Source organism: Lucilia sericata, unplaced genomic scaffold (assembly GCF_015586225.1).
Source record: "Lucilia sericata isolate MDLA Ls3-8-SP2 unplaced genomic scaffold, ASM1558622v1 Contig000088F_arrow, whole genome shotgun sequence".
NCBI lineage: Eukaryota > Metazoa > Arthropoda > Insecta > Diptera > Calliphoridae > Lucilia > Lucilia sericata.
Window position 1 is genome coordinate 348,101 of NW_023994121.1, and position 13,319 is coordinate 361,419.

The 13,319-nt window shown below is 28.6% G+C and overlaps 1 protein-coding gene across 1 annotated transcript in view; it reads right to left on the reverse strand.

The window, feature by feature from the left end:
- Window positions 1-13,319, reverse strand: part of LOC119599795 (vacuolar protein sorting-associated protein 13D) — a 487,269-nt gene that overhangs the window by 79,801 nt on the left and 394,149 nt on the right. The window contains exon 9 of the mRNA XM_037949667.1: window positions 1,546-2,043. Within this exon, the coding sequence (XP_037805595.1) occupies window positions 1,546-2,043 (498 nt within the window). The remainder of the gene's footprint in view (window positions 1-1,545; window positions 2,044-13,319) is intronic.

The window sequence follows — 13,319 nt, forward strand, 5'->3', positions numbered from 1 at the left end:
AGGACTTATATTACCTTCTGGATATGTATACCGATATGACAGATTATTTTATAGAAAATAAGTAGTGTTAGGAATTAACTATATAAGTAGGTTGTAAGAATTAATTGTATTATGTTTAAGATAAACATTTCAAATAAAAAAAGCTATTATACTAACTGATGATATTGTATTAAATTGTGTTTTATATTTCGGTGGGCGGGAAAGGTGGTTTGTGTGGGGTGATTTAGGTGTTGTTGTGCGTGGCTCATAATAAAATTATAACTTTTTATTGTATATACAATGTTATAGTCTTTAATTAAATAATTAACTAAATAATTTTAAAAATTTTCCAAATATTTTATTCAACACCAAATGTATGTTCTGTCATACTTAATACTAAATTATGAAAAAGATGAAATTAAAGGACACAGGTTTAAATGAACATATTTTTGAATGTAATTGAGATATTGGCTTGAAATTTTTTGTAAAGGGTCGAGAATTTCCATATCTAACTAAAAAATGATATTAAGGGATAAATATGGACTAAATTGTTGTAGCTATCTGCGACCCTATTAAAATTTTGATATAAATCATAGTTTTAGAAATTAAACAAATATGTATGTAATATATGACAAAATCTTTATTTATGAACAAAACTCAATGAAATTTTCAACGCTTGTTAAATTTGTCATTTAAAATAAGAAAATGCAAAAATAGGAATGAAAATCCCAAAAATGGGATTTTTTGCCCATAGGGTCCACATTTCTTTCAGGGCTGGGAAAATACTTTTGGAGTAAATAGAAAACATATTGAGGTTTCCAAAAGTGCTTTCAGTTTTCTGATCCCAGCTTTGGGATTTTAGAACATATCGCCAAAGCGTTCTACGTAAAGATACCTTTTAGAAAACTATAAAATTGTTATATGTTCTTAAAGAAAATTTTATTTTATTAATAAAAGAGTTAAGACACATTTTTGGTAAAAAAACGCCAAAAATCTAAAATTTTTGGAATTTTTAAATTAAAAAACGTATATTTTTGGATCTGTAAATGATATTGATCTGAAATTTTTTGTATATTATTGGAAATTTTGTTGTCTAACTAACAAGAATTGAGTCCATTTGATCCAAAATTACGCCCGGTATTCAAAAAAAGGCGGACCAAGGTATGGTAAATTTTGTATCACTAAATTTTTAAATGCCTATAACTCGGATATTATAAGAGATAAGTAGTATGTCCAAGCATGTTTTTTCAAGATCTCGTCGAGCGCTTTCACAAAATATAAAAATCTTTGTATTTGGGTGAAAAAAAATGGCACGAGTTTAAAAATTTTACATGTCGTAGGTACCCTACTTTGAGCCGCCACAGCGCCGTCCCTGGGGCATCTGCAGGGTTCATCTTCAAAACTTAAACTCGAATACTCCTTGGTTACGCTCACGCCAAATTTTATCCCGATCGGATCAGCCGTTTAGAAATGCCAGATTTATTTCCAAAAAATTTCCATTCTGCCCCACTGTGCGATGTTATATAACAAAAAATTATGCAAAAAGAGAGAAAATAAATTACTTACCTGTGTTGATCCAATTAAACAGCTTTCAAAATAAAATCTCTTAGCATTTTTCGAAAATGGATTTTCATATTTATGGTATATATGATTATCCGGTAACTTCTCATGTCGTTGAGTATGTTTTTTGTATCCCAAAAATAACGCAGTTTTGAGAATAAATCTTTCTTCTATTACAACAGTACAAGGTTTAATGTCAAAAGAAAAATTTTCAAATATAACAGCATTCTTATTTGGGCTTGGCAACAATTTTGCCCTCAAAATTAATGACTCTTGGTCTGAGGTTTCGTTATTTGACTTCCAAGTATACAATACTATAGGGCATTGCGCTTCCAATAGCTGATTATCTATTTGCAGGTCTCTGACTTTTAAATCGATCGACTTCGTGAAGGGCAATAAAATTATGTCAACAATTATGTTCTCTAACGTTATATACGCTAATTCTTCACAAGGGGATCGTGTGACTATTGAAATTCCCAATCCTTTTGACAGCGTTAGTTTGATCTTAAAATATATAAATATTAAAATCAATAACATTTTTAATTATATTAAATATAAGTATGTATGTATGTATTAAGTACCCAAAGGAAAAGGATTGAGTAGTCAACATTAGTAGAATGTTACAGAACTAATTCAGATATATTAACCGTTTGAAATTAAAATAATATTTTTTAATTTTAATGTCTTAGTTCAAAAAATATGCTTTTTATCTGACCAGTTTGCATTAGAAACATAAAAAATAAACTTTTTTGGCTATTTCATGCACACACATGATCATTGACTCCTTTTGAAGACCTAAAAGTGATTAATAAGTTGTGCGCTTAAAAAATTATTCGAAAATTATCTCAAATAATCAGTTTTTAATCACATAACAAGTTAGAGTGCTATATTCGGCTGAGCCGAATCTTAAATACCCTCCACCAGCTACTTTTATATTAATACTTTTCTAATTGATCAAATATTTGTAGAAATAAGTCTTCTTCAAGATTTATTGAACATTACAAACGCCATTTTCTTTAATATTTTAATAGCGCTTAGCAATATTTAATAATTTGCATGTATGCATGTGTGTGAAAGATTTAAGAATTTTCAAAATACATACATATGTATATATAATTTTGTTCTACACAAATTGATAATGCAAATAGTTAAATAAGGTTAAAGCGCTTTTAGGGGCAGTTCCTAGTATGGGAGATAAGATCAATTATAGACCGATCGTAAAAAATTCTTTAAGTAAAATTTCTGTACATAAAAGCTATATTTCAGTCAAACTTTGTATCTATATCGTAATTTAGTATAGCTTTATTTGGTAATGAGTAATGTGCGTTTAAGAGATTTTCGTAAAAGGACCTTGTATGGGAGCTATGACCAATTATGTATATAAAGACAAAATTTCAAAATTCTGTATTTATATAATTATTTGATAATTAATATTGTGCATTTAAGTGATTTTCTGGAGGGGACCGATCGTAAATTAGTAATGAGTTATGCGCGTTTAAGTGATTTTCGGAAGGGGACCTTGTATGGGAGCTATGACCAATTATGGACCGATCGCAAGAAACTTTCACAGTAATATTTCTGTGCATATGGGCAATACTTATAGCAAATTTTATATGGATATCTTAATTAAGTAATGAGCTATGCGCGTTTAAGTGATTTTCGGGAGGGGACCTTGTATGGGAGCTATGTCCAATTATGGACCGATCCAGAAAATTTTTTCTCTGAATGATTTCTATTGACATAAGATTTTAATTTGTGAAATTTTGTGAAGATATCTACATTCTGACGGAAGTTATTAACAAAAAACCCATTTTCCGGGAATATGTACTTTTGTATGGGAGGTATATGAAATTGTGGACCGATTCTAACAATTTTCAGCAGGGATCAAGCTCTTATGTAGAAACGAATGTATGGTGATTTTCATGGAATTACCTTGCATAGTTTTCGAGAAACTTATATCAGAATGTGTAAAAAATGCTTATTTTTTTCGAGGTTGTTTCAAATTTTGATTCATAACTTTTCCCGCGTTAAACCGATTCTGCTCATTTTCAATACCAAACTGCCTAGGACAATAATAAATATTTTGTGTGAAGTTCGTTCATTTCTGTTGCTTCGTGTTAACGTGAGAATGTTTTATACAGACAGACAGACGGACGGACGGACGGACAGACGGACATAGCTAAATCGACTCAGAATTTCATAAGGTCCAAGAATATATATACTTTGTTGGGTCTCAGATGAATATTTCTTGGTGTTACACACGGAATGACAAAGTTATATATACCCTCTATCACCACTGATGGTGGTGGAGGGTATAAAAACTGATAATTTGAGAAACAATAACAAATGTATAGCAATCATAAATTGATCATCCTGTTGTTTAAAATATATACATACGTTGGTTTTCAAACTTATTTTGTGAACCTATTTCAAGCACTTGATAGATCTAAAATTGTTTCTTATGTAATTATTAGGGTGCAATTTTTTTTCATTCGAGTATTCGATTAAATTTTACAAATTATTCGATTATTCGAACGAATGACAAATAAAAGTTTTTTTTTTTCAAAGAATTTAATAAAATCTTAAGATACGAGTAAAAACGGGTTCTCGTGCATTAAGGCATATATATGGGAAATTCTTTTTTTGTTTAAGATTTTAAGAAATCAACTTTATGCATTAACTATTTCTTTCGTTTAATATTTTGAAAATTAAGTGATGACGAATTTTTATTCACAAGACTTGAAAGAATACGTCCATAAAATTTTGTGGTCGAGAGTAGTTTTATGTTGGAGAAATAAACAATCAAAGTTAAAATTTCTCAAAAATGTGATTGAAACCAAGTAGTTTTTTTACAACATTTTGATATTATGTTGCACAGTGGGGCAGAATGGAAATTTTTTGGAAATAAATCTGGCATTTCTAAACGGCTGATCCGATCGGGATAAAATTTGGCGTGAGCGTAGTCAAGGAGTATTCGAGTTTAAGTTTTGAAGATGAACCCTGCAGATGCCCCAGGGACGGCGCTGTGGCGGCTCAAAGTAGGGTACCTACGACATGTAAAATTTTTAAACTCGTGCCATTTTTTTTCACCCAAATACAAAGATTTTTATATTTTGTGAAAGCGCTCGACGAGATCTTGAAAAAACATGCTTGGACATACTACTTATCTCTTATAATATCCGAGTTATAGGCATTTAAAAATTTAGTGATACAAAATTTACCATACCTTGGTCCGCCTTTTTTTGAATACCGGGCGTAATTTTGGACCAAATGGACTCAGTTTTTTCTTGTTAGTTAGACAACAAAATTTCCAATAATATACAAAAAATTTCAGATCAATATCGTTTACAGATCCAAAAATATACGTTTTTTAATCTAAAAATTCAAAAAATTTTAGATTTTTGGCGTTTTTTTGCCAAAAATGTGTCTTAACTCTTTTATTAATAAAATAAATTTTTTATTAAGAACATATAACAATTTTATAGTTTTCTAAAAGGTATCTTTACGCAGAACGCTTTGGCGTAAAAAACATGTCCTATTTTTTGAAAATGTTGCCACTGCGTCCTTCCGAATGTGACCTATTTTTTATCAAAACTTCAACTTTGGGCGACATGTTCTAAAATCCCAAAGCTGGGATCAGAAAACTGAAAGCAGTTTTGGAAACCTCAATATGTTTTCTATTTACTCCAAAAGTATTTTCCCAGCCCTGAAAGAAATGTGGACTCTATGGGCAAAAATGTAAAAAATCCCATTTTTGGGATTTTCATTCCTATTTTTGGGAATTGCGGGATGCCCTTTGACCTTTTCAATTTTGTTTTTGCATTTTCTTATTTGAGATGACAAATTTAACAAGCGTTGAAGATTTCATTGAGTTTTGTTCATAAATAAAGATTTTGTCATATATTACATATTTGTTTAATTTCTAAAACTATGATTTATATCAAAATTTTAATAGGATCGCAGATAGCTACAACAATTTAGTCCATATTTATCCCTTAATATAATTTTTTAGTTAGATATGGAAATTCTCGACCCTTTACAAAAAATTTCAAGCCAATATCTCAATTACATTCAAAAATATGTTCATTTAAACCTGTGTCCTTTAATTTCATCTTTTTCATATTTTAGTATTAAGTATGACAGAACATACATTTGGTGTTGAATAAAATATTTGGACAATTTTTAAAAATTATTTAGTTAATTATTTTATTATAATATTGTATATTAAATAAAAAAAATTATAATTTTATTATGAGCCACGCACAACAACACCTAAATCACCCCACACAAATTACCTTTCCCGCCCACCGAAATATAAAACACAATTTAATACAATATCATCAGTTAGTATAATAGCTTTTTTTATTTGAACTGTTTATCTTAAACATAATACAATTAATTCTTACAACCTACTTATATAGTTAATTCCTAACACTACTTATTTTCTATAAAATAATCTGTCATATCGGTATACATATCCAGAAGGTAATATAAGTCCTTTAAATCTTTCTTGTTTTGAGATGATAGAGTTTCATAACAAATCCATCTTTTTCGCATAGTTGAAAGAACAGGATCAGAAGATAGAAGTAAACTATTAAAAATATCTTCATTCTGTGATTGCCTGTAGCATTTTCTTGAGCTGAATAGTTGAACATGCTTAAAATCTCGATTCCTCGCTTCCTGGGCTTCTTCTGTTAACTCTCCAAGTGGAAGAATATTCGATTCAATTATTATTTGACCATGACACAATACTTTGTGTACTGTTGGTGTTAGTTCCCTCCATGGATACAGAGATACAAGTAATTTAGAAATTTCAGATGTGTATTCCCCAAATCGATTTTCATTAATTTTATGTTTACTATTCAGTGCCATTAAAATAGTTTTAACTCTTCGAAGCAACTCCTTGTCGATTCCAGTTATTTTTGAAGTAATTTCAAAATCACGAAAAAACCTTCTCGACGTATTACCGTCATTTGTACTACCTCAACTTGAAAGTGGTTTGTCGATGTTTAATCCCATCTGAACTTTAAATTCTTCTTGGATTCTGCTTTTTTCCGCAGCTCTCAGTTCTTTCAATTCTTCATTATTTTTTGTTGATTTAGTAGGATAGTTTGTTTTTTTTCCTGGATCGCCTTGTATGATGGTAATATATTGTGTCCTTTTTCATGCAGAGCTTTCCTTAATATTTGGTACTTATTTCGACTGAGACCCAGTTCCAACATAAGCGCTATTGCTTCCTCTTCAGTAAAATTTGATTATGATGTTGGAGTTGGTATACTTTACACAATTCGCTTAAGTCGTTTTGGTGATGCATTAGGAAGAATAGTTGCAATATGTACGACATCCATATGTTGGTTTTCCTTTTTCAGCATTTCGTTAAATGTATCAGCAATTTCCTCATTTGAGATTGAAAAAAGTTTTTGTGTGACCCTCTTTTTTTTACCTTGAACATAAGTCTTCGTATGACTTGCAAGGCGCTCCTATTGATGTGTTGTAAGTTGAGATTTCCGTAGTAGTTTCCATCCAACTACAAAATTTTAATCGAAATTTCTTTTGATTTCCATCCACAGACTTACTTTTTACATCAAAAAGTTTTAAAAAGTTTTCAATTTTTGATATGCCTGTTTTGTCTACTTTTCTACTATATGTAGTTTTTATATAATTTGAAATGTCTTCAATTCTTTCTGGCCCTTTTGAAGATATACTCCATAAAACGGAACACAACTTTTCGTACTTTAATGTAATCTTCATTGTAGATTTATTAAATATGGTACTTAAAATCTGAGAAGTTTACTTATATACCAATTCTTGTCATTTCCGATACAGGTATTCCAAAGTAAAAAATTACGAATTGTCTACCTATTAACATTTAGGACTATATTACTATAACCTGTAATTCAGTCATTGATATTTCTTATTAGTGAATGAATCGAAATTATCATTACCTGTATATTTTTACCTACATGATCATAAACGAAACAGAACGAAATGATCTGTCGAAAAAATTTAGGTAAAAAATAGTTATAAATTTTTGAAAATTTAAGCATAATAGGACCTTTCAATTATAAAGATAAGCAAACAAATAGAAAATAGGTAAATATAAGATTTAAATATGTGCTGTCATACTTAATACTAAAATATGAAAAAGATGAAATTAAAGGACACAGGTTTAAATGAACATATTTTTGAATGTAATTGAGATATTGGCTTGAAATTTTTTGTAAAGGGTCGAGAATTTCCATATCTAACTAAAAAATGATATTAAGGGATAAATATGGACTAAATTGTTGTAGCTATCTGCGATCCTATTAAAATTTTGATATAAATCATAGTTTTAGAAATTAAACAAATATGTAATATATGACAAAATCTTTATTTATGAACAAAACTCAATGAAATTTTCAACGCTTGTTAAATTTGTCATTTCAAATAAGAATATGCAAAAAAAAATTGAAAAGGTCAAAGGGCATCCCGCAATTCCCAAAAATAGGAATGAAAATCCCAAAAATGGGATTTTTTACTTTTTTGCCCATAGGGTCCACATTTCTTTCAGGGCTGGGAAAATACTTTTGGAGTAAATAGAAAACATATTGAGGTTTCCAAAACTGCTTTCAGTTTTCTGATCCCAGCTTTGGGATTTTAGAACATGTCGCCCAAAGTTGAAGTTTTGATAAAAAATAGGTCATATTCGGAAGGACGCAGTGGCAACATTTTCAAAAAATAGGACAAGTTTTTTACGCCAAAGCGTTCTGCGTAAAGATACCTTTTAGAAAACTATAAAATTGTTATATGTTCTTAATAAAAAATTTATTTTATTAATAAAAGAGTTAAGACACATTTTTGGCAAAAAAACGCCAAAAATCTAAAATTTTTTGAATTTTTAAATTAAAAAACGTATATTTTTGGATCTGTAAACGATATTGATTTGAAATTTTTTGTATATTATTGGAAATTTTGTTGTCTAACTAACAAGAGTCTGAGTCCATTTGGTCCAAAATTACGCCCGGTATTCAAAAAAAGGCGGACCAAGGTATGGTAAATTGTGTATCACTAAATTTTTAAATGCCTATAACTCGGATATTATAAGAGATAAGTAGTATGTCCAAGCATGTTTTTTCAAGATCTCGTCGAGCGCTTTCACAAAATATAAAAATCTTTGTATTTGGGTGAAAAAAAAAAAATGGCACGAGTTTAAAAATTTTACATGTCGTAGGTACCCTACTTTGAGCCGCCACAGCGCCGTCCCTGGGGCATCTGCAGGGTTCATCTTCAAAACTAAAACTCGAATACTCCTTGGCTACGCTCACGCCAAATTTTATCCCGATCGGATCAGCCGTTTAGAAATGCCAGATTTATTTCCAAAAAATTTCCATTCTGCCCCACTGTGTGTTGGCGGCTTACAACTTAGAAAGTCAATATTGCTAATGTAAGCTGTATACACTTGTTGAATGACTATAGTCCATATTTAATTGCTGTGCATTTATAAGTAAAGAATTGCGTGGTCGCAATGTTTTGAAACTAAATTTATACAATTTTACAAAATTTGCAGTTTTTTGGTTAGAATATGAGAAAAAAGTAGACATTGTAATTACGCGTCGTTTGATGTATATCTCCAAAATGTGCTCTAGAAGGTATCACGGCGGGAGAAACTTAAATATTGGAAAAAAAAAAAACGTAAAAGTTTCAAAAAAAGGGTTTTTTTTCGCAAAGCACACTAACAGCGTAACTTTAATATGCCCAAAATATCGCGTGATCGAAATACTTTTAAATTTTTCATGTTGAAATCATAAAGCCGCGATAAAATATTAGCATGCAAAGATTTTAGAGCGAATACAAAAAAATTGCGAATTTTTCATTTCTTACTTTAGCGAATTTCTGCATTATAAACAAATTTTAAATTCTGAATTTTATTAGCAATCAATCTTTATATGGAAAGAATTGGTTTGCATCAAAAAAAAAAAAAAATTAGTCAAGGCCTTTCGTGGACTGAATACGCGGGGTTTCTTTCATAACATAAATCGATGAAGCACACCTAAGCCGCTAATATTATATACAACACTATACAATTATAAATTAGGGACATTATACATCAACCGGTATCTGACAGTGATGATTATATGAAAATCAATAAGCCATTTAAAAAAATGCACGTTTTTGCATTAAAAAAGTATAAAAAAGTTTATTCATGTAAATATATAATTTCTTAACAAAATTTAAATTAACCGGACTGGTTTTCATTTTAACGTTTTTTTGGATTAATAATTCATTTAAATTTAGAAATGAAAAGCGCAGTTAATTGTAGATAATAAGGGATATGCTAAATACAATAGAAATTTCATCAAAATTTCTCTTTAGCCGAAAACGCGGTGTTTCTTAAGTTACAAGATAATTCGACGAAGCACATCTAAACCGCTAATTAAAATTGGTAACACTTAACATTAATCGGTAGCTGACAATGATGCTTATACCAAAATCGATAAACCGTTAGAAAAAAGTACGATTTTGTATTAAATGCATTGAAAAAAGTTTGGTCATGTGTATGAAATTTATTTCCAAACTTTATATAGATTTTCATTTTAACGGTTTTTATATTATTTACTCATTTAGATTTCGAAATGGAAGCAGAAGATAATTAAAAACAAGCAAACCACAAAAATATTTGCATCAAAGTTTCTCGTGTGCAGAAAACGCAGGGTTTTTCTTTTAAGAAAAACTTGTAAAGCACACCCTTCCCGCTAATTAAAATTAATAAAATTTTATTCTTATAGGTTGCTATTAATGAGGTCTATAGCAAAATTTATAAGCCGTTTGAAAAAATACAACCAACCATTTTGGATTTAATGCAATTTTAAAAAAATGCATTCAAATATAAGTATAAATAAATTAAACCCCATAATTTTTAATCTACCACACATAAATGCATATTTTTTTTTAGTTATTGATTGTAAATTAACGTATTAATTCATCATGTTAAATAGTTTATAAAAAAATGTGTACTTAGTTTTATAAAAAAATATTTTTTGAAGAGGTCCAGATTTTTAAAACAACTACTTAAAACCGGTAGAAAAATATATCGAATTAATCGAAAAAAAAATTAAATATAATTACTGTTTCCCAAAATAGATCTTAATCTCAACACTTTGAATCATATACTCTGAAAAAAGATTTAGTTCTTAAGAAGGTTAATATACCTTCTTAAGAAGGTTGAGCTAGTCATCCCCTACGATTAAAGATATGTTAGTAACATTTCCAAAAATATAAAAAATATTTTTTGCCACGCCTAGAAATACCGCCCTTTGCGTTTTTTTATATATAATATTTATGCTATATTTTTAGCTATATTTCACTCTTAGGAAATTTTTAATTCGACGTCATATTCTACGCGCGACTTCTATTTTGTATCCTTCCCCAAAATCTAAAATTGTGGCTATACTAAAATAAAGTACATTTAATTATATGAAATATTAGCTTTTAAAATGCTCACTTTTATGCATAAACAGCTATTTTACGGTATTTAAAAATATCTGTATAATTCTAACTACAAACAATTAATTTGCTAGAGATATTGTCGAAAACAGTTTTTTTTTTTTCAAAATACGTAATTTACGATATAAAAATTACATCCTACCCTTATTCAGTTTTAATTTTATTAATTAATAACGAAATCACATAGGTACATAAAACAAAAAATTTTATTTTATAACATTCGATGAAAAATTAAAGAGTTATGCTAAGTTTTATAAAAATATTTAATTTTTTTCCATACAACTACTTGCATGTTATTTGTTTTTTTTTTAATAATTTTTAAAAATGTTTATACTAAATTTTATGAAATGTGATAAATTTATTTTATGATAAATTAACCGTTCTTTTAAATAGTTACATATTTTTAAAGAAGTTCTTGAAATATGTAGTTAAAACTAGAGTTTCTAATTTCCCGGACTTTTTTTCATTCCCGGGAATTGATTTAAAAAATTTATAACATTTTTCAATATATAATAACCTTCAACATTTTTAAGAAATATTGTATTTTTTCTTAAGTTTTCGACATTTCTGTATCATTAGAAAGTGGTAAAAATTATACTTAGTTTTTATGAAATAAAATTTTATTTATTGTATATAGCTATGAACATTTCCTATAAGGAAATATCTGATTCATATTAAGATTATGAACTCTTTATATTTTGAAGATATTTCACAAAATTTCATTGGAAAGGTGAATTAATTCTGTATAATAAAATAAAAACTAAAATGTCTTTCGGGATAAAATCAGTTTCTATTAAAATTTTAATTATAAATTGTTCTTAAAGTTTTCATTAAAACTTTTACAAAAAATGTTTAATTAAAATGATAATTTGATTTTTTTGGAATTAAAAATATTTATAAGAATTTGAAGAAACTAAAAATAAAGAATTTTCAAGATTGATATTATAACGACAGTCGGATTGTCGAACAGCAAGATATTTCCCACATTTATGTATTTGTTGAAAGCTTTTTAAGTATTTGTTGAAAGCTTTTTAAATTAAATTTTAATATTTATGTATGGCTATTGAAACCGAATCTCCTAGAACCAAAATTAATGATCAGGTAATTTTTACAAATTTAATAAAAAATAGATATATGGAATTCCCGAAATTACGAAAAATTTACGAAAAAAAATATTCTCGGGAATTCCCGAGAAATTTTTCTCGCTTAGAAACCCTAGTTAAAACTAATAAAAAAGAATAGTCCGGAATGGCCGACCATATGATACCAGTTATGAGTATATCTAAAATGTGATTTCTTTTGTAATATAGCATTTATATTGAATTTTGTCTCAATTTCCATATACTATAACGGAAGGGCTTTATTTTCCATATATTTTTGGTTTTTTGAAAATGAATTCGTTTGTAATAAACGAAAGAAAATGTCAAAAATAGATGATAGGCAAAGGCATTTCGTTTGCCCAAAAAACAACGAAAATGATACCAAAATACGAAATAATATGTGGCCACTTAAACCTGTATGCAATTTGCAATACAAACCTTTAAATTTCTTGACACATTGCATAAAATGTTTATGCTGTTTAAAAAAAAATACATTTTTTCATAATTTCAATTTTTTTTTTTAATTATTTTATTTTTGTTTATTTTTTAGGGTTAACACCAAACTCCTTATTACTACATGAAAAAACATTGAAAATTTCAGAAATAAAATATACAGGCAATAATGTTCTGTTACGATAGAAAAAGCTCATTTCATTTTAGACATTTTTAAACGAAAACTTTCAAATGTTTTATAAAAACCAAATTTTAAACTTGATTGTATTAAAATGAAATGTTCGTGTGAGAACTAAATTGTTTTAGAAAAACGGACTGTTATTAATGAAAAACTGATTTTATGAAAGAGACTACATATGGTAGCTAGGATCAATTATGGACCGGATATGTTCATATAGGAGTTATATATGCACAATTTCATCATAATGGTAGTGTTTAAGAGGGAATTAACTACCTTGAAGCCATAATTAAGAGTTCCAAAGCCCTATTCGAGGGCTACGGTTATATGAGGGCTAGGGGAATAAGGACCGATTTAATCCATTTCCAAACAACTTCGTCCTAGGGTAAAATGAAACATATGAGCCTATTTTCATCAAATTATCCGGAAAATTGCGACTTGTAGTTTGCTTACAAGGTCGGACGGACATAGCTAAACCACTATAGTGCTGTAGAATATAATTAACTTTCTACTTTTTTATAGGAAGTAGGATCTGAAATGGTTTGTAACTGAAAGAATAAAGC